The sequence below is a fragment of the Melanostigma gelatinosum genome (assembly GCF_949748355.1).
Source record: "Melanostigma gelatinosum genome assembly, chromosome: 13".
Lineage (NCBI taxonomy): Eukaryota > Metazoa > Chordata > Actinopteri > Perciformes > Zoarcidae > Melanostigma > Melanostigma gelatinosum.
The window spans coordinates 23,132,132-23,160,060 of NC_136646.1; the positions used below are offsets into that span (position 1 = coordinate 23,132,132).

The window sequence follows — 27,929 nt, forward strand, 5'->3', positions numbered from 1 at the left end:
CAGTCTTCATCAAACTGCTTGCTTCTCCGTCGTCCGCCCTACAGCTCATGGATCCTCACCTGCTTGTGGTACTCAATGCCCATGCTGAGAGTGTTGACGAGGATGGCGATCATGATCCCTCGGTTGAAGTATTTGCTTTCCACGATCCTCTTCAGTCTCTCCCTGAAGCCCACCCAGGCCCGCACCACTACGTTCTTGTACCCAACGATCCCTCGCCGTCGGCTGCGACCTCGCCCGCCTCTCAGATCCCCCCCCTGAGAGCAAAGACGGGGGAGTCATTTAAAGTCAGGCGCCAAAGGTGAAAACACTGATTCAGGTCTTTCATTTAGTAGTTATTGTAGTTTAGTAGTACTGTATAATAGTATTTCTTTCAAATGATATATTGCCTTGTTAATAACTCCTTCACCCACTGTCATCCCCATCATCACCAAATCACCACTTCAACAGCCTTCGTCCTCACTGTTTACCATCATCATTAGTGCACCCCCGTGCAGTCTGACCTGGGGGAAGTCGTGCAGTCCGTCCGCCTCTCCCTTGCCTCCCTCCAGGTCTCCCAGTTCCAGCTCCAAGGTCTCCAGGCTGCGGGCACACAGGGGGCAGCTGAGCAGCTCCAGGAGCAGAGGGCTGGGCACCACGCCTGCCAGCTGGTACAGCAGCCGCTGGCGACCTGGAGGGGGGGGGGGGGGGGGACACGGGTGGAGACGGTCAGACATTGCAAAGGGCGGTTTTGCGAGCTGTCCTCGTGCGCTGCTTCAGCTTTAAAGTCAGACATGTTAAAAGTTACTGTCTTTGACTTTCATCAGCCTTTCAGCAGTCTCCACTGTGAGGGTCTGAATGCTGATATTGCTTTGCTTTTTCTCTTTGGTTGATATCTCCAAAGCTCCCGATAACACATCAAATATTTACAACACAACACGGTGCTGGACAATAAAAGTGACTCAGACGACTTCATCAACATCGTCATCAACTTCTCTCTTCTCTCCTTTCAACTCCGGTGGATGAACAGTCAGAACACAATATTCAGAGAGACGAACCTGAAACAGTGAAAGTAAGGCGGACATGTCCCCTCAATTCCCAGAGGAAAGTACACACCTGCGTGTATTGTTTCACAATGTATTTTTATGTAAACTTTACATTCTCTATACAAGGTGAACAAGGTTGTTTTTTTGCCAAAGAGAGACAGAACTTCATGACGCTGTCTTAAAAAAAAAAAGAGTACAATCGATACGATGACACATAATACAGTGTAAGGGACATTGTGCATGCAGTGCTGAAGCGATGTCCTGTATCAATACAGAGCCCGAACAAGATGCTTTCTGCAGTGAGTACAGCGCGCTGGCCCACAGTGCTGTAGGAGACTCCGGCTGCATCCTGTTGGGAGCAGGCTGAAGGAACCGCAGCGCAGCTGAACACCACTTCTGGAAACATCAGCAGAGCAACGCGCTGTTTACGACACTCCTCAAGCGATGAAGAGAAAAAGGCTCGTGAGCGCTGTCATCACAGTTCATTGTCTTTTATAATCTCACAAATGAACTTCTGTGTCTATTTATCAGAGCGTGTTGACTCCAACTATCAGCAGGTTGTTCATTCTCGTAAATTCTATGAAGCAAACGCCTTCAAGGCCCAAAATATGTCTCGTGTTTCAACCTTTTTGTTGCATTTGGTTCGATTAGATTACACGTCAAGTAAAATTTGATTGCAGAGCCGCAGAGTTAGAAAAGAACAGTACAAAGAGGCCATTCAACCAAAAACAGCTTTCAAACTCGAATCTCATTACATCGGCCGGTTTATCACAGATGTAGTCATCTGACGAAGCTGAAAGCAAACATTAAGGAACTACAGATCTAGAAACGTCCGACAGGGACTCGAGACTATTCATTCATTTCGATGTTGTCTCCTCTCTGCCCCCCCTCAAGCTAACCTTCTTTTATTTCTCCCTCTCCTCTTTTCTCCCTCTTTACCTCCTTTATTTTTCTCGATATTTCTCCCCTCCTAGCCTCTCCCTCTTAAATCTTACATGCTTCATGCCCTTCTTTTTAACTCCAAACAACAACGTATACCTGCGCTTGCTGCCTCCCTCATCCCCCCCTCCTCTATCCACCTCACCGCACCGACGACCGTGGCGCTTGAGACATGGATTTCCTGTCAGGACTCCCTGAGTGCTGTTTGAGTCACGTGCTGTGTGCGGAGCAGATGTGGCCTCAGAGGTTACCTCAGGTCAAACTCGGGAAGAGGATGGAGGTATTTGAAAAAGAGCAAGAAATGAAGATGTGCGATGATTAAAAAGATAACGGAGCCTGAGGGAAATCCAGAGCATCAAGTAAAGATCAGGAGAATGATATGAGAACGATCGCTCTACCAAGAAGATGAACAGGATGATGAAGCCTTAATACGGGGCATGTTTGATGGCTTTGTTTAGTTCTTATGTGACAACTCAGTCAAGACTCAGGCTCCACTCTGTAAACTAAAATGTGATTTTATCCAGCAAACCAAACTCCAGAGTCTCGTCCTACAGACTCTGCATCCGTGTTTTGCTGCAGTCTACGCTCTTTAGATGTGTGTGTGTGTGTGTGTGTGTGTGTGTGTGTGTGTGTGTGTGTGTGTGTGTGTGTGTGTGTGTGTGTGTGTGTGTGTGTGTGTGTGTGTGTGTGTGTGTGTGTGTGTGTGTGTGTGTGTGTGTGTGTGTGCTTACTGTGCTGTCCCATGAGCTGGTAGAGCTTGTTCAGCGTCTCTGTGTGTTCGGATGCCGGGTGGTTTGGCGCGTGCTGCTCTGGACTGGGCCCGCACTGCTTGGAGTGGGGGGGCGGCGTCTTGCTGCTGTAGCTGCACACAAACGACGGCAGGATGGTGGGATAGTTCATCCCCCCGTTCAGCCGGCCGAGCAGCTCCCCCATGCCGCCTTGGGCGTCGCCGGACGCGTCGCCGCTGTTTGCGTGTGTGCTCGCTCTCCGCACGGGGAGCGACTTCATCTCCAGCTCCTCCCCTCCCCGCTCCCCGTCCGCGTGCTCGCCCGTCCCCACGCTGACGGTGTGCTGCCCCCCGTTGCTGAGGCGACAGTGCTGGTGCTGATGGTGCTGCAGCAGGTTGTGGATCGGTCTCAACCACAGTGCGCTGCCCGGGCCAAAGCCCCCACAGGTCCTGCTGGAGCCGTGTCCGTGTCCGTTACCGCCGCCGTTACTGCCGCCGCCGTTAGGATTCACCTTTTTACGCCTTTTACTGGTCAAAGGACAGAAGAGAATAATAAGTATGAATAATGAATAGAGAGGGTTGTTTGTCAGGTTGATAGAAAGTTGTTCATCTTTGTTTATGTGTGTATCTGAATGCATCCCTAGGGATGTGGCTCTTTACATTTTTGGGCTCTGTGCATAATAATTATGTGTAATTCTGTGAGATATAAAATTACCGAAGCTCACAGAAACAATTATGTTGTAACAAAACACGATTTAGCCGTCCCAAATGACAGCGCTGCAAACAGACACAAGACACTGATAAACAGCCATCGCTGACCTGTGCCACCCAGAGTATATCCTCTGCAGTCTGCGTGTGAACTTGCGATAAAGGTGGCTGATGTAGCGCAGCAGCTCCTCGTAGCACGAGCCCGGCTCGCTGTAGCTGGCCAGCGTGGAGTCGTTGGACATGTAGCGAGCGCGCTGCTCCCTCATCAGGGCGTTCTCCCTTTGCTTCGTCTCGGAGAACTGGGTGGCGATGACCACGAGGCACAAGTTGATCATGAAGAAAGAGCCCACCTGGACGGGGAGGAGGAGGACGGAGGGGTAAAGCGCCAGCGTGGTAACGATATATAGCAGACGTGTTAACTGTCACATCAAAGAAGCTACTCTATGAAGGTGGTGTTATACATGTGTGTGTGTGTGTGTGTGTGTGTGAAACCTTTCCCTACTACTTCATCAATGCTAATGCAACACTGTGTCAACAAGAAGCCACATAACAGCTCATTCATTGTTCAGATCCAGAAACTTGGCCAGATCTGAGATGATCAAACCCACTTTGTTGTTATCATTGCTTCGGAATCTTGAAATTCAAATCATGCTGTTGAGATGGCCTTGACAGGAAGTTAGAAATATCGATCAATTCTTTAAAGTAATGTATTTTTAAAAGACCTTTACTGTATGCTACGGAAAGAGCGATGGGAAATTAGATGAGCACTTTCTCCACCTTTTCTTAAATTCTTTCCTCTGACCTTTTATCTTCATTTCCATCTCATCCACTTTCCATATGAATAACTTTGTTCTTCTCTCTCTCTCTCTCTCTCTCTCTCTCTCTCTCTCTCTCTCTGACCTCTGCTTCTCTCTCCCCCATTTCTTTTCCTCCCTCCCCCTGGGCGCATAATCGTTTAATCTGCCCATCGTAACATAAAACGATGGGCAGGCTCATACAGCATTGTGAAATATGTTCTTTCTTTGAAAACCCCAACAACAGCGTGATATGTTGAAATGATGCACGATAAGACGTCTGAGAGGTCTTTTTGTGTACTTGCATATACCGAAATGCAAGTTCACAAAAATCTCTTTCAGGAGCAACATGTTGTACATGCTGTATGTCTGTTGAGCTGCAGACTATGAAGAGAGGAAAAAAGGAGCTTCAAGAAATCTGCTTTTCAGATTGTGAGAGTCGCAAAATAGTAGATTTAAATGGCATAACTGTGAACCCACTCGTAATTCATGTGCAAAACTGGACTCGACTGATGTTTGATGACTCGACAAACAAAGTCAAGGGAATTTTGAAAATTATAGCAAGTCAGGGTTACAGTGAATAATGGAGCTTCACTGGGCTCCGTTTCAGCTCGGTTCACTTTCTAACAAGACCCATGTTAGTCCATGCACATCTGGGCCAAGATATTTGGGATATTTGGGACTCCGTAACACATTCAAATATCAGGAAACAACAAATAAACCAGGAAAAAATGCGAGCAGGTACTTACGATAATGAGCAGTATAAAATATATAAAATTGTAGAAGGAGTGAGCGTCCATGACATAGTACATGATATCTACCCATCCTTCCAGTGTGATGACCTGGTGGTGGGGACAAAAAGACACAGAGAGACACACACTGCATTACAATGAACGGGAAAGTAGGAAAAACATTCTCCCGGAGCTTTGCTCACCCACACACAAACACACAACCTCTTCCATGTGTGTGTGTGTGTGTGTGTGTCAGGGGCCCTTTCATGTAGCCACTATGCTAATGACCAGTTGAGATGCTGAGACCTGAACGTGGTGGCTCAGCTCAGCCGAGCCGATAACACATTTAGCCCTTCTTACCTGGAATATGGCTATCCAGGCGTAGCCGATATTGTCAAAGTTGACAGCTCCCTTGTGAGGGTTGAATTCCCCGGGCCGGCACACGTTGTAGTACTGGTTCCAGTTAACGCAGCCGTTAACGCTGGCCACGGCCGCTCCAATCAGAGCCGACCTTTGGAGAGGAGCGGCCAGCGAGCAGTTGGCCCCGCCCTCCACTTGGGCCGGCACGCTGTGGCAGCGCAGCATCCCGTTCTCGCGGGGAGCCGAGCAGATGAACGGGCTGTCTTCACCTTCCTCCGACATGTAGTAAGGACTCATGGACAAGTTGTACTTTCTGGATGGAAAAACAAAGACACAGACATCAATGACCGATACTCGTTTGTTGTTGTTTGTTTGTATGTTTGCTTGTTTGTTTTTGCTACACGTTCTATATCCAGGAGGAACTGGAGAACTGAACATACAGAACATGTCATTTGTGATTAGAAGGTATCTGCCAGGTGTGCCTTAAACCACCACAGCTGGATTGCGTGATTGAATGAATACAACCCACAACTAGCTCCCGTAAAAAACACTTTTCTCATACTCACAAAGCAGGCAACTGGCTCAAAGTCATTGGATACGACATTTTATACAATATTGCCGAAAACTAAATGAAACTCACCAAGCTGTCTGCCCGCACGCAGCGGCTGAGTTGTAGAGGTGGCTGCTTCCTGTTTCCTGTACATTTGTACGCTGTTACTGGTGTGTGTTATGTGTATTGTGTGTACCTTTGCTGTACTTGGGAGAAGCCAAAGACCAATCTCCCCTGAGGCGGAGAAGAAAGTCAATCTAATCGAATCGAATCTAATCACTGCATTGATGTGGACATCACTTTAATGTTGTAGTTCCGAACTGTAAAGCTCATCTTAATTACTTTACTGCCGGGTAGCTTGTGAAACGTCCCCCTGGGGATCAGCTCTCGATTATAGATGATATAGAAGATATCAGAAAAATGGAGTGAAGTCAAAAGTACAATGTTCCCCTCAGAGATGTCGGAGCACAGGATGGAAATACTTAAGTGGAATACAAGTACCTCAAAATTGTACTTCAGCAAAGACTTGAGCACGTGACTCCTGTTGTACTGGAGGTCAGACGGAGAAAACACAGCAGCCTCGGCTGTGAACCGCTGAGCCGCTGTTCTCGTTCCGTCTCTCTCTCACACACAGGAAGGACTCAGCAACATCAACTCTGGGACAATTTGTACCATTACATCAACGCAGAATCAGTTCATGACACTGAAGCGGTTCTCTCTTTCTCTGCTGCGTCACTTTACTTTCGTCCCCACAGCTAGATTGGTCGACTCTGATCTTTTGTTTTCTGCGTGTGTGTGTGTGTGTGTGTGTGTGTGTCCTGTGGAGATGGTGGTGGTTTGTCTGTCGCTCTTCTCTCATCATGGATGAGATCTTATCTTATTCATCACGAGATAAGACACACCGGGGAGCACAGGTTCGTCTGATGTTGTCATAATGTGTAGAAGGAAGTGCAGCTTCATCTTTCTGTCGGCCCACGTCGTGTTGACTGAGCTGCACCGCCTCAACGTCTTTCCTCTGGTTTGGGTCAGTCACCATGTAATTCATCATTCTCTCAATATGTACAGATTTTAAATCTCTTTGGGACTTCATTACAGAAGTAGTTTCTTTCTGCGTAGACATTTCCTGTTATGCTGATTTGATGTCCATGGTTGTTTTATTGTTTGGTCTCTTCAATCTTCCTGTAATATCATCGTTTTCACGTGTAATATATTCAGGCTTTACTTTGACCCATCTTAAAGTACGAGAGCCACATCGTCTGCAAAGAGCAGCTTCATTTCTTCACGGAGGACTTTTAGAACTGGTGTTGAATGGCTCTCATTTATCTGTTAAGTTCATTGCACAGATATTAAATAACATGGTGCTGAGACTACATCCACATCTCTCTTCGTCCTGCAGCTTTCTTTCATTTAAGAAACACGCCATGGTTCCTTTTCCCAACCAGATGCCGAAAAACGTGTTCATGCCTTTATTTCCAGCAGATGAGATTACCGGTACTGTAATGCTCTCTTCATCCGTCTTCCAAAACAATCTTTTGTCAAATGACAATGAATTCAGAACTCTACTGGCAGGCTTTTAACAAGGACAACAAAGAGCGAGCTAGCTGAGCGAGCCTGCAACGACTCCCGGTGTCTTTGAGGATTGATTTGAAAGTCTGTTAACTTGTTCACAAGGCTCTTAATGGTTTGCGACAGGCAGAAATGATTCATTCTTTGTCGTTATGTAATCCTTCACGGTCTCTTACGTCCTCTGCTGATGTATTTTTCAATACAAACTATCACACGAATAAGAAAATCGGCAGCTTAGCCTCTTTTATTAATCGGCCAATAGAATTGCCTACCCAAGGCTATAAAAGATGTGAGCGCTGTGAACACTTTTAAACGACAATTGAAAATGTATTTGCTCAGCATTGCCTGTAACTTTAATCTTCTACTTGTTTTATTGTTCTTATACCTTCCTGTGTTTTAGTGATTGCTTGTATCTTGCAGGATTAGAACGTTTTAATCGGTTTGTTTTGATTCATTCTGTTGTTTCCTTCATTTTTTGTAAAGCACTTTGAACTACCTCCCCTGTATGAAAGAGTTTATTATTATTATTATTATGAGCATTATTAGCATCATTATGGTCATACGGTGGTTCACGTCCTGGGGGTGCGATGCAGTCAGCGTACTCTAACAAGTTACAATTTCTGTGTTTTTGCTCCGGGCAACAGCTGACTGATACACCATGTGACAACTCAACACAATCGCTACCGAGAGAGGCCGAGGGAGGAAGAGGAGGAAGGATGACAACAGAAGGAGAAATGAAAGGCACAGAAAACAGGAACGATGGTGTTTGAGTTGAGTGATCTGAGCATGTTTGAAGAGCCCATGTGTGCTGGCTGGAGGCCGTGCAGGTCACCATATGGATGTGAGAACAGCACTGCAAACAGGGCGGGTAGACTTCTGCTATTTAGTGGGAAATTAAAAATGTATCCAAACTTCTGAGTCGACTGAAGGAGTTTTTCACTCATTTTAGTTTCCTGCTTCACTGATTCAGTCTAGATCTCACCACGGTGTTGAAGAGGAATCCTGGGACCATCTGTGCTACTTCCAGCTTAGAAGGTAATCAGGAAAATGCAAATACTGTCTGACTAGAAGAATTCCTTACGTTCTGATGTCCTCTCCCATGATGTCCTCTTCCATGAAGCAGCGGTTGCGCAGTAGTCCCGCCCACAGCTGGACTCCCACAATGCCGAAGATGAAGAAGACAAAGAAGCAGAGGAGGAGGACGTTTCCCAGCATGGGCAGCGTGTCCAACAGCAGTGTCACCAAGATCCGCATACCTACAGAGTGGAGCACAAAGAAATACAGACAGCACCAGAAATGATCACTCTGTTTGGAGTTCACACACATGACAGTTGAGTTTTGCATTAAATAGACTTTTACCACCGCAAACCCCGACAACCTGATCGTGTGAGCTTGGAACCCACAAATCCATCCCCACAGCCAACACAATTACAAGCGACGACAACACCCACAGTGACAGTTTGACGTTATTTCATCCTCCGGGATTTGAACTCGCAGCTTCCTTGCGGCTCGTATTATCTAACCACATGTGTTCTGCATCCATCTCCAGCTGTCGGATGTCTTTAGCGTCAGCCGAGTCAGCGATCTCGTCCCCGAGGTCCCTTTCACATATACGTACATCAGCCTTTTCACAATGCCCACGCTTACAGTCGGGACTTCCATAGTGTCGCTGCTAATGTCGACGGTAGCTCTGAAAACACATTCAAAGCTCCTTGTTTGGGGAGTTTTCAGTTGTCAGGATGGTTTTCTTCTTCACAAATATACTTTTTCATTCAATTTGTTGACACTCTGATTCGTTGATTGCTGTCGAGATGTAATCAGACGCTCTGACAAAAAAATCTAAAAAAGCCTTCATGTGGAGCCGCTCGACTGTCACTGGTAAAGAGTTGGCAACACTGGGCTGGGTGTTCGGTTATTAGGGGTGTAACGGTACGCGTATTCGTATTGAACCGTTCGGTACGAGGTTCACGGTTCGGTACGCATGTCGAACCGAATACGTTTGAAAAAAAACAAAAAAAAACAACATTTTTTTTTAAAACCTTTATTAAACCAGGTAGTCCCATTGCGATTAAAAATCTCTTTTGCAAGATGTAAGTAACAATACTACATAACATTAAGGAGCAGTTTTTGTTTTTTTATGCTTATGTGTTGCTAAGAAGACACCCCAGAAGACGAGTCACTCAGGTATCGTTCCATCATTGTTCAAAGTCAAAGAATAACTTCATGATGTTAGTTGCAATGAATAAATATATTTTAAAATCAAGTACATTTCTCTGGCATTTATAGTTTTCTACTGTACCGAAACGTACCGAACCGTGGCTCCACTGTATCGTACCCAACCCAACCGTGAGTTTTGTGAACCGTTACACCCCTATCGGTTATATAACGAGCGTCGTCTCGCTAGTTTCACAAGATTACCACCTTTAACTCACTAGCTTCCTCGTTGAATTTTGTGCCAGACGCTAAATATTATCATAACTATATTAAATTATTAAATATATTATCTATTAAATTAATTTAAACTACGTCTGAGTGACATCAAACTCATACAATTGTCCAGAAGATTATCATTAATTGTTAATATATGTTTGGAAGCACAGATGAGCAAATGTGTGTTATAGATTTTCTTTAGTAGAGATAATTTAGAGCTAAATTTATCATTCTACTCATTTTAGATGTTGAAATGTCGTGAAGGACAATATTACAGTATATTTGGAATAACAAAGACCGGTGGAGAACTTAAAGTAATACTGGAATGAAAATGAATGACATCTGAAAGTTGTTGCCGAGGACATATTTTCGACACAGTCCCGCAGCATGAAATCCCCTGAGCTGGGTTCTTGCGTTGGTCTCCACAGTGTACATGGGATAGTGGAAATAAGTCAAAGTCTCCTCTAAATGAATCCATCAATCATGCATCTGTCCATCCAGTCAACCATCCATCCTTAACGAGTGACCGATCCCAGGTCGGCTGCACATCTGGAGCTGCATGTGAGATAATGTGACGGCCAGGCAGGTGAGGGTCAACCTGTCAGAGCTCTAAAGAGATAAGGTCAGGGCTGTGGGATGGAAGAGAAACCAGAGTATCGATCATCGTCTCATCAAAACAAAACAGAGGTTATACCGACCGGTCAAAGGAGGAAACCTTACACCCCCACACGCATCTCTCATCCTCAAACTGAACAGCAGCATGCCTGTGTGCGTGAGACACCAGAGCATTGCTGTGTACCAACTACTGAATACACACACGGAGTAAACAGCGAACAGATGCTTTACTGTAGAAACCTACTCATCTACACATCTCCCAGCAGTGACACCCTCTTAGCTGAGTGCTAATGGTTGCTCCATACACCATGTTGGGGACGATGTGATCACTGCTTAGAACGACACAGTGATTTAAAAACTAGATTGTCTCCAAAGTTCACGGCCAGAGTTACAATGCACTCTGGTAGGTTTAATGAAACGAACGCACTCTATTGGTGCACGAGCAGCAGACTCAATGAGAGCGTTTGAATCAGAGAGTCATGACACGGGAGACCAGGCAATGCACATTATTTGAGCCTGTCAGAAGTGTGGAGGGGTGATGTCATTTAGAGGAGACCAAAGAAGCAGGACTGTGGATTTAGGCCTTGATCTACGAGGAGATCTTTCAGTGAAGTCAGAAAAGTGGCTTCATAGATTCGATCTAATTTAATGTGTTCATTTGAACTCATTGCCGTCGGTAGACAGACCAACGACGATGATGAAGGAACTGCTTCTCACAATCTGCTCCCAACCGCACCGGCCAGGAATCTAATTCAGTTATAGCAGAACATGTGCAATGCACATGTGTGATGGTATCTGTGGATGAGCAGAAAATAATAACAATGAATGTGTAGTAGAGATGTGTCATGAGTATATTTAGCATCAGCTTAAAATGACCAGACTGGCAGTAAAGTGACAGCACACCGACTTACTTTGTGTTTTCTCATTTGACTAAACTTGTGTTTTGTGATCCGTAAAGCAGATTTCAAGGTGAGGAAAACAACAAACGGACGAAGCGCTAGTTGCGCCGGTCGTTGCGTTTGCCACAAATATAGAGCGCAGAGAGTCCTGCTCGCTGTAGCTAGGCCACAGCAGGAAAAAAACACATTCAACATGTATAGATACTCCCATCCACTTGGGCAGGAAGACAAACAGAGAGACGGAGTGATGGCAGAACGATGAGAGACAAACAGAGATGCTAAGTGGGGAGAGGAAACAGCTTTAGCCCGGCTGGCTCGCACCCACAAACACAAAAATAAAACAAAAGATTAGATGGGAGAGTCAAAGAGAAGAAAGAGAGAGGGGAAAATGAAGACAGTCAGCGTTCATCCTGTCTCTGATTGTGTGTACCTGTGAGTATATGTGTCTGTTTGTGTCTCCACCAACCTTGAGCTTCCAGCCCCAAGTGATATCTCTCATCGTGCTTCTCTCCCTCCTTCTCTCCCTCCTTCTTCCCTCCATCTTCCCTCCCTGTGTCAGACCCTTCAGGGAGCGACTGGAAACTTGTTACAATAATACAAGATTCACTTCACCTTGTCCGAGGCTGTTTCTCGGGGCCTACTGTTAGCTTAGCGATACGGTTAACGTTGAATATAAGTCCTCACTGAGGTAGAACAACACAGTGAACGTGTGTGTATGTGTGTGTGTGTGTGTGTGTGTGTGTGTGTGTGTGTGTGAGACTGTGTGTGACGATAGCTCGAGAGAGGCAGACAACCTGCCATGCTTTATGAATGTGTTTGGGTTTATTTGCAGTACGCAAACACACACACACGCACTTGTACAAACGTATAACGTCATCAATTCCGTGGGAGACTCTTGGATCACACTGTCACATCCGAACAGCTGGGTTATTATCGGGAAGCGGGGTCATCATTCTCGCGCACACACACACACACACACACACACACACACACACACACACACACACACACACACACACACACACACACACACACACACACACACACACACACACACACACACACACACACACGCACACACACACACACACACACAGAGTTTCTGTCTTTTAGCTTGTTGCAGCCAGACAACAAGCAGGCATCTATAACCTCAATGATCCTGATTTTATTTCGTGCAGGATGACATCAGACTGAAACAGTTGAGTGCAATAAGAAAGAAAGGTTCAACACCGTGTGTCTGAGTGTATTGAACAGTGTATTGAACAAAATGTCCACGGCTACCGGCAAACTGAAGCCTGAAGAAAACACTTGGCTGCTCGCGTACGCTGGTTAATAATCGTCTGCGTTGTTATGACATTGTTGGCTGTAGATTCACGGCCACCTCTGTCACAGAGCTTTTAGGAAAATGACAAACTATGTGCGAGTTCTGACTCGGCACTGGAGCGGTACCACCTCTGGAAGTGAGATTTAAGAGAGACATCAAGTCCCGGATCATCGCTCGACTCACCAGTAAGTGGTGAGAACACAGACACCAAAATATTCTACTTCTTTTTTTTTTTTTATGTGATTTTGCTTTCATAGCGCTCGGTGCAAACTCGTTGAATGATACCATGAGAATGCACAGCATCACAGCATCACAGCATGATAGCATCACAGCATCACAGCATCACAGCATCACAGCATCACAGCATGACAGCATGACAGCATGACAGCATCACAGCATCACAGCATCACAGCATCACAGCATCACAGCATGACAGCATGACAGCATTACAGCATCACAGCATCACAGCATGACAGCATGACAGCATTACAGCATCACAGCATCACAGCAGCACAGCATGACAGCATCACAGCATTACAGCATCACAGCATCACAGCAGCACAGCATGACAGCATCACAGCATCACAGCATGACAGCATTACAGCATTACAGCATCACAGCATTACAGCATTACAGCATTACAGCATCACAGCATTACAGCAGCACAGCATGACAGCATCACAGCATCACAGCATGACAGCATTACAGCATTACAGCATCACAGCATTACAGCATCACAGCATTACAGCATCACAGCATGACAGCATCACAGCATTACAGCATCACAGCATCACAGCAGCACAGCATGACAGCATCACAGCATCACAGCATGACAGCATGACAGCATCACAGCATCACAGCATGACAGCATTACAGCATTACAGCATCACAGCATTACAGCATTACAGCATTACAGCATCACAGCATTACAGCATCACAGCATTACAGCATTACAGCATTACAGCATCATAGCATTACAGCATTACAGCATCACAGCATGACAGCATTACAGCATCACAGCATCACAGCAGCACAGCATTACAGCATTACAGCATTACAGCATGACAGCATTACAGCATTACAGCATCACAGCATTACAGCATTACAGCATTACAGCATCACAGCATTACAGCATTACAGCATTACAGCATCACAGCATTACAGCATCACAGCATTACAGCATTACAGCATTACAGCATCATAGCATTACAGCATTACAGCATCACAGCATGACAGCATTACAGCATCACAGCATCACAGCAGCACAGCATTACAGCATTACAGCATTACAGCATGACAGCATTACAGCATTACAGCATCACAGCATTACAGCATTACAGCATTACAGCATCACAGCATTACAGCATCACAGCATTACAGCATTACAGCATTACAGCATCATAGCATTACAGCATTACAGCATCACAGCATGACAGCATTACAGCATCACAGCATCACAGCATCACAGCATGACAGCATTACAGCATGACAGCATGACAGCATCACAGCATCACAGCAAATAACCACAGATGGATAAATTGTGCTTATTTGCAAATCAAGGACGGCAACCAATCAGGTCGGCCCTGGTGAAAAAGCCTCCCTGCAAAGGTTTAAACACGGACTTACTTGGTACTCTGTTGATGGCCCTCAGAGGCCGGAGCACTCGGACGGTTCGGATGGCAGACAGACTGGCATTATGGCCATCCAGAGAATACTCCATCACCCTGAAGACACGGCCAGAGAGAGTTTCACTTCATGTTCTGTACTCACACACACACACACGCAGATATATTGACCCAAAGCAACAACAAGCAATCTAAGAATACCAAAAACATCATAATGCCTCTACCCACATAATTACTGCACGTATGACATTTAATTACATGGAGTCAAACGCTGGTTTCCCTCTGTACAGTGTACGTTGCACATGAATGTGACAAGAAGGCAGAAAGGGACAGCTGTGGCCTTAATTGTGTTTGTTTCTTGTACTCTGCCCTGTGAGTGTGCCGGCTGTGTGAGGAGTGTGTGTGTGTGTGTGGTCACATCGGCTCGGTCCTCAGAGCGTGGGAGTATCTAAAGGAATGTCTTGCTGCTGATTGGGTCCTGCCCTCGCCTCAACGTACATAGTCATTATATGCAGTGACGTCAAGTATTTAAAGAAAATGGTGGCTTTACGTGAAATGCCTTCTATGGAGATTAACAGCAACACACATGATAGAATTGGGCTCATTGGAGCCACAAGAGTCTCGGCTCTCCGGTCAATTTATGACATTCAGAGACTGTTCAGGGACCCCAGTATGCAGAAATATTCACATTTTTAGAGTCGGTGAAAACTGTAACCTGATGGGGTGAAAACAGAGACTGAAATGATGCACAACACACCCACAGGTGTTAAAACATACACCTGCATCATGCGTGAGCTGCGGGCAGCCATCTTTACTGTGAGTAACAGCGTCTTTGTGTGATCATTTGTATTCTAAGCAGACTGCCATCGTCTCAGGATGACAGAGAAAAGGGAGCAATTTGTGGGTAAGAGCAAAACAAACGAAGGCGTTTCGGGACACCGACCCTGCCATGACGATGACGAAGTCAAGCTGGTTCCACTTGTCGCCAAGGTAACAATTGGGGCCAAAAATTCCCAGGGCTACCATCTTGATGACCATTTCCACAGCAAAGAAGGCAAAGATACAGTCGTCCAATACCTGAAGAGACACGGAGAGGAAGACAAACACACAGGTGGAATCCCAACAATGAGAAGCAGAGGATGTTCACTGCTCGTCGACAGAATAAGGTCAGCTCCTGGAGAAAGTTCCCTCATCACATGCCGAGAGGAGCTGTGGAAGAGCCAGTGGAGGTTGTCGGGAAGAAATTCTTGTCTCCATACGTTAGTCTCATCCCAGCAGGGAATAGCTCTGGCTTAGCGTGCTTATGGCTGTGTCTAAATTAATTAGACATCTACTACGGCAAAGAAGAAAGAGGAAGAAGGTCTGTGTTTGAATATAATGAGCACGTCTCACTGCGTCAAGAATCAACATCGCTCGACAGTACGAGCATGTTGGAACAAACGAGACGAGAAGACAGAATGAAAGAAATTCTCATTTCCATTTGTTTACAAATTGTTCTTGTTGTTGTTGTTGCTCAACTCAGAATGTGAAATCGATCTCTGGTGTAAGACACACATTTTATCTCATAAAATAGTCCTGTATGTCCGTTACATTCGGCCCCATCAGTGATGTCGCCTTTGAATTAATCGCTGACACAGCAAAATCAAAACATGGAACATGACTTACAGTGAAAGGTGATGTGGAAGAACATGTCACACCAAGGTAATAAACACCGTTCCTCATGCCCCTACTATCCAATGGAAACTCATGATATGAACATGTAATGTGTAAGATAACATTGTAATATAACATACGTTAGGCCGTCACACTGACCTGTAGGATGCGGCACCACTCTGACTGACAGGTGACGTCTTCACAGGGCTGGAACATCCCCAGAGTGACGCAGTTGAGCAGGATGACCAGCATGGACACGTGCTCGAACCACGTGCAGGGAGAGGTTAAGGCCAAAGCACATGGGACGTCACTTGTTGTTTACAGGGAGGACTGTTCATTCCCGGCCAGAGACATCATGAACTTCAGGGACAAACAACGACTACAACAATAACCTGATGTTGAAAACGGAAACAAAATGTCCTCAGCATGCTTTTAGATTATGTTGATGTTCCAATGCCGACCACAGGTGCAGGCACGATCAGCTGCAAGCCACACACAGTCCAGTCCATCACAACGACATAACGAGATGTATCCTGTAAGAGATATGCAAGTGTGCATAAGAAGGGCTCAAATCCGAGAGAAAGATCAGCCATCATTCAGCATAAGAGCATGTGAGACAGCCGGATGCCAAAAGGACGTTTTGTGCGATTCTAATGGACATAATGGGTCCATTAGATCTGTTAATCTGTTTACAGGCATTTTCCCTGTTTCACAGATAAACATGGTAATGGGTCCATGTCTACTGTACATCCTGTGGCATCATTTGCTCACTGATCAATGAAAATGCAAGAGAAAGGACGTCTATCACAACTAGCAACGGGGGTTTATAATCCAGATGCAGATTCATGCTCATCTGTTGGTGAGACTCAAGACGTATTTTTGTGAGTCCTACTTTCTTGTCACAAGTATCATGGGTACAGCAATGTCAGATGTCCCCGACTGAGCGGACTGAAAGAGCACTTGAGAGTAATGGTGTGTAGATTCCCTCCTGCTCGTGTTGTCCTTTCTTTATCCTTGTTGGACTCGGAGCGAGATTATCTATGTAGGGCGAGGAGGTGCGTTACATAGAGCACGCAGGGTCAGCCGTGGACTTTTCTGTCCTTTCTGTTCACATTACAAGAGCTTCAATAAGAATCCATCTGTAAGGAATGGAGTCTTAATTAACAGTGTGGCCAGATTGGTGCCTCGCCGCGAGGACGGAGATTTGATGGAGGGTTTCAATCCGTGTCGTTATCTTTGAGCAGCAACACGGACGGCAACAAACAAATGGTGACCACTGTCTTCTGCATTACTCACACACAGACATACTGTACATACACACTCACAAAACACCCACACACACACGCACACACACACACACACACACACACACATATATATATACGAGGACAATCAGACCTCTCTGCTGTGATCAGGGGCAGAGGCAGAAGTTTGTATCAGTGGAAAATTCTGACCTAAAACTTTTTTTCCTCCAGTGGCTGATAAGAGTAAAGACTATGATCTTGAATTTATCCGACACGACAGGTTTTTCCAGTCAATACTTTGCATAGATGTCACAAGGAGACGATGGTGCCCAGCACACTGTCTTCATCGTTCACTTGTTAGACTAAACATGTCCAAACCAAGAGACTGTGCTCCTGGGGAGAAGTCACCTTCCTTTTGATCGGTACTTGAGTTCACGTGGAAGTTTGAGCCAAATATGAAGACATTCATGTCACTCCTGAGATATCGCGTTTACAAGAATGGACCGCACAGACGGATGGACGGACAGATGCACAGACGGGTGGACTCACTCCTCTTGTACTGTCTTTTGTACAATACCACGCAACTGCACATTCAAAAATCAAATTCAACATGTATGAAAACAGGGCTAATTTAAGTTTTTGTTGTAAAATGTGTCATTCAACATTTAAAAAATGAATAACAGATGTTATTTATACATATAAAACAGATTAAATGCATCTCTTCTGTCAGTAAATGTTGTGTTGAAAGATTAAAGATCAATTAAAAAGCAATCAAGACTAAATACGTTCAACATGAGCAAATAGCAGATGAGGGGAGGAGGTGCTGCACACACAGTGTTCAGGGTACTGAGGCTCATGTGTGGTTTAACAGCAGATGTTGATTCAACCATCAGGATACGGATGAGTGCGTTTGAGGCTATTTGTCACATCAGCTGTGGACAACTGAATAAATCACCATCAACTCTTCATGTCCTTGTTCATTCGAAGAGAACTTCTGAACAGGGAATAACAACAGCAAAGACAAACACACTTCAGTCAAACCGCAGCGGGAAACAACACTTTTCTGCAAATGCATTTTAGAAGAAAAATGTAATATAACAGCCGATTATCTTCGCTCTGCTGCCACCAACACACCGTCATATGACGGCCCACATGCACGTCTGAGAGCCTCACCCGTCGCACCGCTTAATGAACCAAACCTGACAAGTGTGCAATGCACCGTGTCTCGATTCTCCCTGCTGACCACAGCTTCCCTCTGTGCACCGGGAGGGAAGTTCAAGATCTGGATCCCCTCAAATATGAGATATGTAGACCAATTAAAGCTGAAGAGTACTCTTCCATTATATACGCAGACCATGGCTAACATATTATGTTTCTCTACAATTCAGAGACAAATATTGTACTTCTTACTCCACTACGATTGGTTCTTTCTTTCTGACATGTTTTCATCCCCTTCCTGTCCAGTGAGAAGCACGTATCTCCAGATGTTTGTGACAAACCAATGGATGGACTGTGTAGAGCTGCTAAACTATTTGAAAACGTCTTTACTTCAGAGCTCGTGAAAAGTTCTCACAGGGCAGCAACGCTACAAACACGTCGTGTGATGCGTTCCTAGATGAAACCATCCAACAGTCCATAAAGGAGTTCAAATGACAGAGCGTAAACATGCGGAGCAGTGAAAATGCAACATACACGTTAATGCTGGAGCAACATTCATGCACGAACATCAAACAGAATCGTAAAACACTGACGGGGAACATTTTACTGCCCAGCGAGTACTTTATGTACATTTAGCTGAGAATACTTTCACAGTGTACTTCTTCCCCCACTGCTTATGTCCACATCTCCTGCTTCTCACGGATTTGACGTGCTAATATTGTACATCGGGGGAAGCAGCGTCTGCTGTATTTCTAGAAAAGATGGTGTCTGTCTCTGCGCCAAGCTCCCGCTGCCGTGGTATGCAGCAGCTGCATGTCCACGTTAACTGAAGCAGTGCTGCTGTGGGAGGCAGGAAGAGCGCTGCTTGTCCTCTGGAGGCACATTTAAACAGAAGGAGAGGGAGAAATAAACAAGGGGCACAACACTTCGGAGGGGGGGCTTGTGTCAGACATGAGTGCTTGTTGCAGGGGCAGTCCAGTCCAGAGGCCACGTTCACACGGCCACACGTTGATTCAGTCATTCTAAAGCAGCTCTGAGGCTCGTGACGCGTGAACCCCGGCGTACAAATGACTTAAACGTGCATTCAGCCATTGCGGCGCTGTAAAACATGTGTTGTGCCCTCGGAGGAGTGGCAACGGAACATCCTCAATAACACTGTTACAGTGGTGCTGTTGTGAGTAGAGAGAGAGAGAGAGAAACACATCTTCAATCACATAGAAAATGCCTTGGGCCAGTCTGTCACCATACAACACACACACACACACACACACACACACGCGGTCATGGGTAGTGAGGTCGATCCTTCCTTCAGAGATGAAAGATTCAGTAATCTGCGGCAGAATTAAAATGAGAGATTTGAAGACTCAGAAAGTCTCTCTCTCTCTCGTGGCGCTCTGCTTTCTCTAATTCCTCGTTAATCTCCACAGTCAACACCTCCTGAGCCCCCTTCTGTCTTCAGCTCTCTCTCACACACACACACACACTCACACTTATGCATTGCAACACACAATCATTAATGCATAAATCCTCAAAGTCAAGCCAGGCTGTCGCTGCAAAGCGAGCTCAGCGGACGCACTGGTCTTTAGTGAACAGGAAAACAACAAAGATCCTGTTTTTGTTTTTTTTCTAATTTAGTTTGGCTTCTGCCGAACACACACACACACACACACACACGCTCAAATTCAGAAGTACAGTTATGATGTCTGTGATGTTGCTGTAAGCTCTATATATCGTGTACAGTGGTTGGATTTGCTCCTGGTCTCACTCGCTCAGGTCGATTTATGCCTCAGCGCTCCGAGCAAATCGAACCAGGGTTGTGTCGTGTCACACTGGATGTGATGGATTGTGGGTAATATAGGCTAACAACGGGGACACTTAATATCACCATTTATCGCCTGTCCATATAGAGAACAATAAATGACTTGTCACCCAGTTTGATCAATCATGCTCAGGTTGTTTGGACCCAGTGGTATGTTTTATATCCTCTTCAGGTTATTTATCCAAAATAACATGTGGATATTACACAGCTCAGAAAGAATGTTTTGTTAGTTGAACAAAACAACATTATGACATTATAAAGGAAAAATCAGTAACTGTGACAACGTGATAAGATTTTAACAGTTTGCAACCATTTCATATTTAAGTAGAGTTAATAAGCCGATACTAACATGATAATAACACTAACAGAGTCAAAACAGCCCTTTGTCTTGGTGCTTTACAAACATGGGTCATTTTCTCATAGACTTCTATACAACCAGAGGAGTCGCCCCCTGATGGCCAGTAGAGAGAATGCAGCTTTGAGACATGAAGCTTTGGCTTCACGAGTCAGAACCGGAGGATGCCGCCTGGTCTGTACTCACATTTTGACTCAGCAAACTCAGCAGTCCAAATCTAGAAACAATTAAAATTGTTCAATTCAATTCAAGATGTTCATGGCGCAGAGTCATTTATTGTACTTATCTATTCATCGACTGGAATTTGGCTTTAACTGTGAAGCAAATGCAGGAAGTTCAGCCTCATTCATTTCTTACAGATTTCATTTGCTGTCCCTAAAAACAAAACAAAAACATCCTTCAACCACACCACTTTTCATCGACTCGGTTTATGGTACTATCAATATTTGATATTTGAGTGGGCACAGAATCTGTCCACTGGAGCATTTTGGTGTGTCGCTCAAGGGCAAGAGTAGCAGAGTAGCCACAAGCACACCTAAAGTACAACTGTTGGAGACGGAGGAGAAAGTAGAGTCGAGGACGATGGGAAGCTTTCTAAAGAGCGGGATATGGAGCCTCCATTACATTTGCGACTGTATGACGGGCAGCGAGTGACTCAGTGTTTGTCTCCATCATCTAATATGTGACGATACAAGCCTTCCGAGGGAAACGAGACGCACACATCACAATGCAGTATTGAGCATTTGTGTTCAATTGGTACCACACGCTGTCATAGCAAAGTCTCGCACCTACAGCGGCTGTGATAACACTGACACACATTCGCTACGGGAACACACGCGCACAGATGCACAGGAGCAGCGCTGCACCGTTACACGGTCCAACATGGCCACGAGTGGCTGCCGATGCAAGAACAACAACTCCCCAGCGCAGCCTCTTTGGCACACAAGCAGGAACCCACTGGAGAGGTCATGTCCACTCCACAATGCATGTACAGTGTCAAGCCCACTCCAGTTGAGCTGTCAGGCCGGTGCACATAGAGAGAGGGGGGGGAGGGAGGAAACAACAAAGGAGCACTGAAGCACTACACAGAAATATTGTCCAGTTGTCTCCCATCACAGCATTCAGAGCAGCTCTCTTCATTAAATGAAGTTCTTTTGTCTCTTTACCCGTTTCCTGTATCTCTTTCTCCTCCTGTTATGACTTCCTCCCTCCCCCTTTTCTCCCTCCTCCATCCTCCTCTGTGCAAACCTGTGCATCCACACGAAAAGAAGAAACACCCGTCTGCAACACTGAAGTGCATTTATTGAAGTTGTTCGGGGCTTAATGGAGCTCTCAGAGTAACTCAGTTGATAAATTGGAGAGAAGAAGTGGCGAGGAGACGACTGTATCCTCTTCATGTTGTATTTAAAGAGGCTGGGATGTAAACAGCTGTTCAGTGAGTTCATGGCAGTGTGATATTGTGTGTACGCCAATACAAGCATCGACTGTATACTTCAGGTATAAAAGTTCTGCTCTCCACGCAGACAGTTTACTTGCCCACACACGCTAATCATCAATGCAACAGACGATGCAGACTGAGATTTGAATTACTTTCATGTGTTTAATGTATCGGGTTTCCATGTACGAGAATTAGCAGGAAATAAAAGGAATGGAATTCAAATATAAGGGTTATTCTCTCAGGCTGCATTTAACATGACAAACCATATCACACACACATAATCTAGTGGTGGGCCAAATAAATCGATTCATTTGTTGAATACTTTCAATCTCAAAGCGGTGGAGGAATGTTATCATCAACCCGACAGAAGACCAGGTTAACGCTGCCTTTTCTCCTCCCTCCACCCCCCCCAACACCCTTTTCATCCCTCCCTCCATCCCTCCATATCCATCATATTAGTTGTACCTGAACGATAATGGATAAATGATTGATGACTATTGATGACAGTAAATCGTCAACAAGTCATTTATATTACGCCGTCCATCCAAACCTTGGTCCTGGTTGGAAAAAAGCGAAATAAAATGACATGAAAGATAACATATTTCTCTTATATTATTTTGATGATCTAACATTTGGGTTTCTTAGCTTTACTCATATTCAATTCCACTAAAATCTCAAAACTATTTATCGTGATTTCATGTATAAAACATCCTTCTTTGCCAATAACTCAAACTCAAACACCTTTGGCTGCTTCGTTGGTGACGAAATCTCAGAGGAACTCATTTGTGCTTCGACCGAGCAGCCATGCAGCGCCGCTGAGCTTCTCCTTCTGCTGCCGTCGCCCCGCAGACCAGCCCGGTCCTCCTTCCTTCATCGCTCCTTCCCTCTGCCGCTCAACTCCAACCAAAATCTGCTTTGTCTTCTCCTCCCTTTTCTTTTCTCCTCTCGTCTCTCTCTACCAACTCCTCCGTTCTCCTCCTCGTGATCCGTCTCACTCTGTGGATGTGGCAGTGTGGAGTCCCTCCAACCCAGACTCCAGGCCGTTTTGATTGGGACGATTGTTCATTTATTTCACCATCTACCACTGAAAACACACACACACACACTCTCTCTACCATTACCTCAAACATTACCCCCCCCCCTGCTGTGATCACAACTTTAAAGATTTTGCCAACAGAATGAGTAGTTGCCGCATGTGTCATACGGCGTGTGTGTGTGTGTGTGTGTGTGTGTGTGTGTGTGTGAACCCCAGATTGGCTCATCTCAGCGAGGTCCCTGAAGACGGCACGATTCAGAAACAGAAAATCATAAATCAGCCTGTCCCTGAACTCGCTCCTCCTCGCTCCCTCTTTCATCTCTCCATCCCTCCTCCTCCTCCTCCTCCAACACCCCGGAGAGGAGGCCGAGGCAGCAGTGACGCAGTTACACCAGGATTCCCTCTGCTTTCCGCGATGGAGTCTCTGCTGCAAGCGCTTTCATCTCCCACTTACTTCCACTGCCTTTTTAATCTCCTTTGTTGACGCCACTTTGTGTTTTTCCTGTGGTGAAATGTTTTCCGAGCAACTTCACATCAACTACCAGTATCGATGATATAAAGTTACACTCTACTCCTCTCTGAGGAGGTGCGTGTGTGTGCGCAATGAGACGCATCCGACAGCCTTTTTCAGTCCAGTGCGACAAAACAAGAAGAGTTTCCACAAGCCTTAAACCTGTACAGAGTATCTCTCTCACACAGACAGACACACACACACACACACACACGCCTTAAATGGTTGAACTGCTCAGCTCGAGCTCGAGGTAGTGGCTCCTCTACATGTATTAGAATCTCCACACAGACTGTCACACACTGGCAAGTTTATATCACTATTTGCTTAAAGGATAACTCTGCCGATTTTCTACATTTTCATCATCAAAATCATGAACAAAATGCTACATCTGACAATATTTGACACTAAAAACAACAAATGTCTGTGTAGTAAAGGCCTGACTTTTGCACCTGAGCCATAGAGATCCACTTATGTCCAAAAATGATCAGAAAACACATTGAGACACATTTGCACCGGCTGACATGCAATCATTGCTATTTTAGGAGATTACTTAAAGGCTCAAAATATGGAAATTCAAAGCATTAATATAGCAGCCAACTAATATTTGCAATATAGATATATAGTGGCGTAATGTCGATGTGAACAGAGAATGCAGTCACTCTGAAAAAGAAAAGAGTGAAAGTTGTAAAATAGTCAAATCCAGAGTTATTTTCCGTCCTCTGTTCATGTGAGGCGAGGTTAAAGGAAACCACCGCGCCCTTATGGGCCCCATAATGCGAAGATCCAGAAAATATTTTATACTCTTTTTGTTTCATTTGTTCCATTGAGCAACTTTCATAGAAATAATGCAACCTCTGACGCTGCTCACAGACAGCAGAAGCTGAGATGTCATGACTTTAAGTCTCTATGGACTCAAGCTCCAACAAACACCGGATCCTACAATTCCCACAATGCAACTAAACGTCATCTCTATTTTCGTCCCTCCCCGTCTGGTAAACGCCCACATCTTTGATGCTTCACGACACCGAAGGCTTTCTGTCGTTAAGTCTCCAGCCCAAACTGAGAAACCCCCTGATGACATCACTGTGACATCACCGCAGCTAAGAAGCACGCCTCGCTAACAACAACTGCTTTGGAGCTGACTCGCTATCGGGAAGTCAGAAAGAAACGAGAGTCCTGATGTCACAGGATGACGTGTGTGATGTGTGTGAATTCATTCCTGTCGGCCTGTGTGTGTACTGTGTGTGTACTTTGTTATTGCAGACAACACGCGTACCGTGTAACACTGTCAGACATAAACATCCTGACTGATTACAGCCATTAGGAGGACCACTTTCATCACGCTGGTATTCTCCCTCCGTCTCCACTGGCACAGTTACGACAGGATTCTGGTTGCTTGGTAACCGACCGCAGTCCTGGGATTCCAGAGAAGGAGAGAGGAGAGGAGACGAGTCGAGAGGAGAGAAGTCGAGAGGAGAGGAGAGGAGAGGAGTCGAGTGGAGAGGAGAGCAGAGGAGTCGAGAGGAGAGGAGAGGAGTCGAGTGGAGAGGAGAGCAGAGGAGTCGAGAGGAGAGGAGAGGAGTCGAGAGAAGTCGAGAGGAGAGGAGAGCAGAGGAGTCGAGAGGAGAGGAGTCGAGAGGAGAGCAGAGGAGTCGAGAGGAGAGGAGAGGAGTCGAGAGGAGAGGAGAGAAGTCGAGAGAAGAGGAGAGGAGTCGAGTGGAGAGGAGAGGAGTCGAGTGGAGAGGAGAGCAGAGGAGTCGAGAGGAGAGGAGAGGAGTCGAGAGGAGAGCAGAGGAGTCGAGAGGAGAGGAGAGGAGTCGAGAGGAGAGGAGAGCAGAGGAGTCGAGAGGAGAGGAGAGGAGTCGAGAGGAGAGAAGTCGAGAGGAGAGCAGAGGAGTCGAGAGGAGAGGAGTCGAGTGGAGAGGAGAGGAGAGAAGTCGAGAGAAGAGGAGAGGAGTCGAGTGGAGAGGAGAGAAGTCGAGAGGAGAGGAGAGAAGTCGAGAAGAGAGGAGAGAAGTCGAGAGGAGAGGAGAGAAGTCGAGAGGAGAGGAGAGAAGTCGAGAAGAGAGGAGAGGACAGGAAGGTGGAGTGTTTTGTGTCTTGTCTGCATTTCAGCGACCGTGTTTACATTTTTCTCTGATTGTTTCCTCTGTATTTTCACAGTCATTCCTCCGTCCCATCTTCTCTCCTCCTCCTCTCTCAACTAGTCTCACGCTCCATATCATCAAGGGAGAGAGGGATAACAAAGATCCCCTCCCTCTCGTTTCCAATCTCTTTTCTCCTCTTTCTTTCCTCTCTCCGCCTCTGCAAGCCAAAAACGCATCACCCCTACATGACGTACAGTCCAGAGTGTAATCCATTACATATAAGAGCTCTCGCCTTACAAACAGGGAAACACTCTCGCTCTCTAAATGTGTTCATCCGTTAATCCTGTTAAAGTGTTCTGTTAAACTTCCAGAGGATCATTTATGACACAAAGCCCTGTCAATTGTTAACATATTGAAAAGGAGCCGCTGCATCTGTCCAGCAGTGTTTCAGAGGCTCAGGTCTCCTAACGGCGGTCGCCTGGTTTACAGATCAGTCCTGCTGATTTGCCCGGTTACACACGGACAAATGTAGCAGAGACAGAGCCAGTATGGGAGAGAGGGAGGGAGGGAGGGAGGGAGGGAGGGAGGGAGGGGAGAGAACAGACAGCACTCCTGTACCAGGACTGCAGATGGTATCTAGGATTAGATATTTAACTCCACAGTTCCAAAACAAAAGACATAACTTGAAAAAAACAGTTACAGCTCATGTAAACCAAGATATACTGTAGCAGCCAAATGGAAAGACGTATAACTAGAATATTATTGTAATATTATTATATGCATGAGCACACGTTTGAGCAGCGGGTGGCCAAAGGAGTTACTGCACGGAGAACATTCGAGATGTAGAGGTACTCTTAAATACCACACCATTATACTACTATTACCTGGGGACGTATGAATTTAAATACCAACAATTAAGGACGATTACAAGAAAGAGACTGACTGAAACTAATGACGCGATTCAAAGACAGAGAGGAGAAATAGCAGACAGTTCATGAAGAAGTGTGTAAAGCTGAATATGTGAAACGTGGCATTTTCTAGGGAATGTTTCCAGGAGTACACATAGTTCTGTACTCACACGTACTGTACAGAAAGTCGAGTCACTTGCGCGGCGGTGCAAGTCTCCCATCAGCCATTCTGCAGAGTGAAGCCGATGCTTCATGTGTTAAAGCTGCATTCTCTCTACTGTCCACCAGGGGGCGACTCCTCTGGTTGTATAGAAGTCTATGAGAAAATGACTCTACTTCTCTCTTGATTTATTACCTCAGTAAACATTGTAAACATGAGTTTATGTCTCAATCTCTAGTTTCAAGTCTTCTTCAATACAGCATGATGTTCATTTAGTGCATTATGGTCCATTTAGAGTCACACAGACCATAAAGCAGGGGACGCTTTAGGGCGGGGCTTACAGTGATTGACAGGTCTCTACCAGAGACTATACAGCATATCTATGTCACTCCTCCGCATTCCAAATACGGTCACAAAAATGCCAAGATGGCGACAGCAAAATCACCGAACTGGAGGCGTCACAACGGCGGCAGCCAACAAACCAACGGGCGACGTCACGACGACTACGTCCAGTTCTTATACAGTCTGTGCTTTAAACGCAGTTATTCTAGAAGTAAACACAACATTCAAACTCTTTGCAATATCACACATCTGGAAAGGAGGATCGTATATTTTGTTTTTGACAGAGAAAAGTAGTTCAACGATGTGAAGCTGGATGAGAATTACACATGCAGGATGAACAGGTCGAAGCTAACTGGTTGTATTTCTATCTTCCACCAGATGTCCATATGCCCTGCATGGCAGCATATGGACATCTGGACACAAACCAAGTCATGAGCTGCACACACACACACACACACACACACACACACACACACACACACACACACACGCTTACACATGATATGAACATGCATGTTAAGGTAAAATGTTTCCTTTACACAACGTCATGAGTCTGACAATCTGTGTGAAAGTGTGCAGTCGATAATGTGTGTGTGTGTGTGTGCACCTCTATGTGTGTATATCACTGTGAGCCCTCTGTGTGTGTGTGTGTGTGTGTGTGTGTGGCCATGTGTGAGCGGTGGTTGTTGGCAGCCTCCTCTTTGAGCTCGCCTGCTTCACTAGCAGGCTGCTCACAGCCTCTGATGGCTGCGCATCACCTTCACGGGTAACTATAATGACACAAAGCTTGTTTTTAATCTGACTTCTACGCTGCTGTTAGTGCTGAAGATCATCACTGTGGAATATTATAAAGCAAATTAGTATCAGCTACATGTTGGGTATTCCGCCAATGCTTTCATGTAAAAATGAGATTAAAAAATTATTTAAA

The 27,929-nt window shown here is 45.5% G+C and overlaps 1 protein-coding gene across 1 annotated transcript in view; it reads right to left on the reverse strand.

Annotated features, from left to right (window-relative positions):
* The window catches only part of cacna1ha (calcium channel, voltage-dependent, T type, alpha 1H subunit a), a gene marked incomplete at its 5' end in the record, with an annotated part of 80,408 nt that overhangs the window by 23,684 nt on the left and 28,795 nt on the right, over positions 1–27,929 (reverse strand). The window contains 10 exons of the mRNA XM_079281626.1: positions 60–254; positions 501–667; positions 2,693–3,216; positions 3,508–3,746; positions 4,940–5,032; positions 5,282–5,594; positions 8,479–8,653; positions 14,292–14,389; positions 15,234–15,367; positions 16,103–16,214. Coding sequence (XP_079137752.1) covers positions 60–254; positions 501–667; positions 2,693–3,216; positions 3,508–3,746; positions 4,940–5,032; positions 5,282–5,594; positions 8,479–8,653; positions 14,292–14,389; positions 15,234–15,367; positions 16,103–16,214 — 2,050 coding nt within the window. The remainder of the gene's footprint in view (positions 1–59; positions 255–500; positions 668–2,692; positions 3,217–3,507; positions 3,747–4,939; positions 5,033–5,281; positions 5,595–8,478; positions 8,654–14,291; positions 14,390–15,233; positions 15,368–16,102; positions 16,215–27,929) is intronic.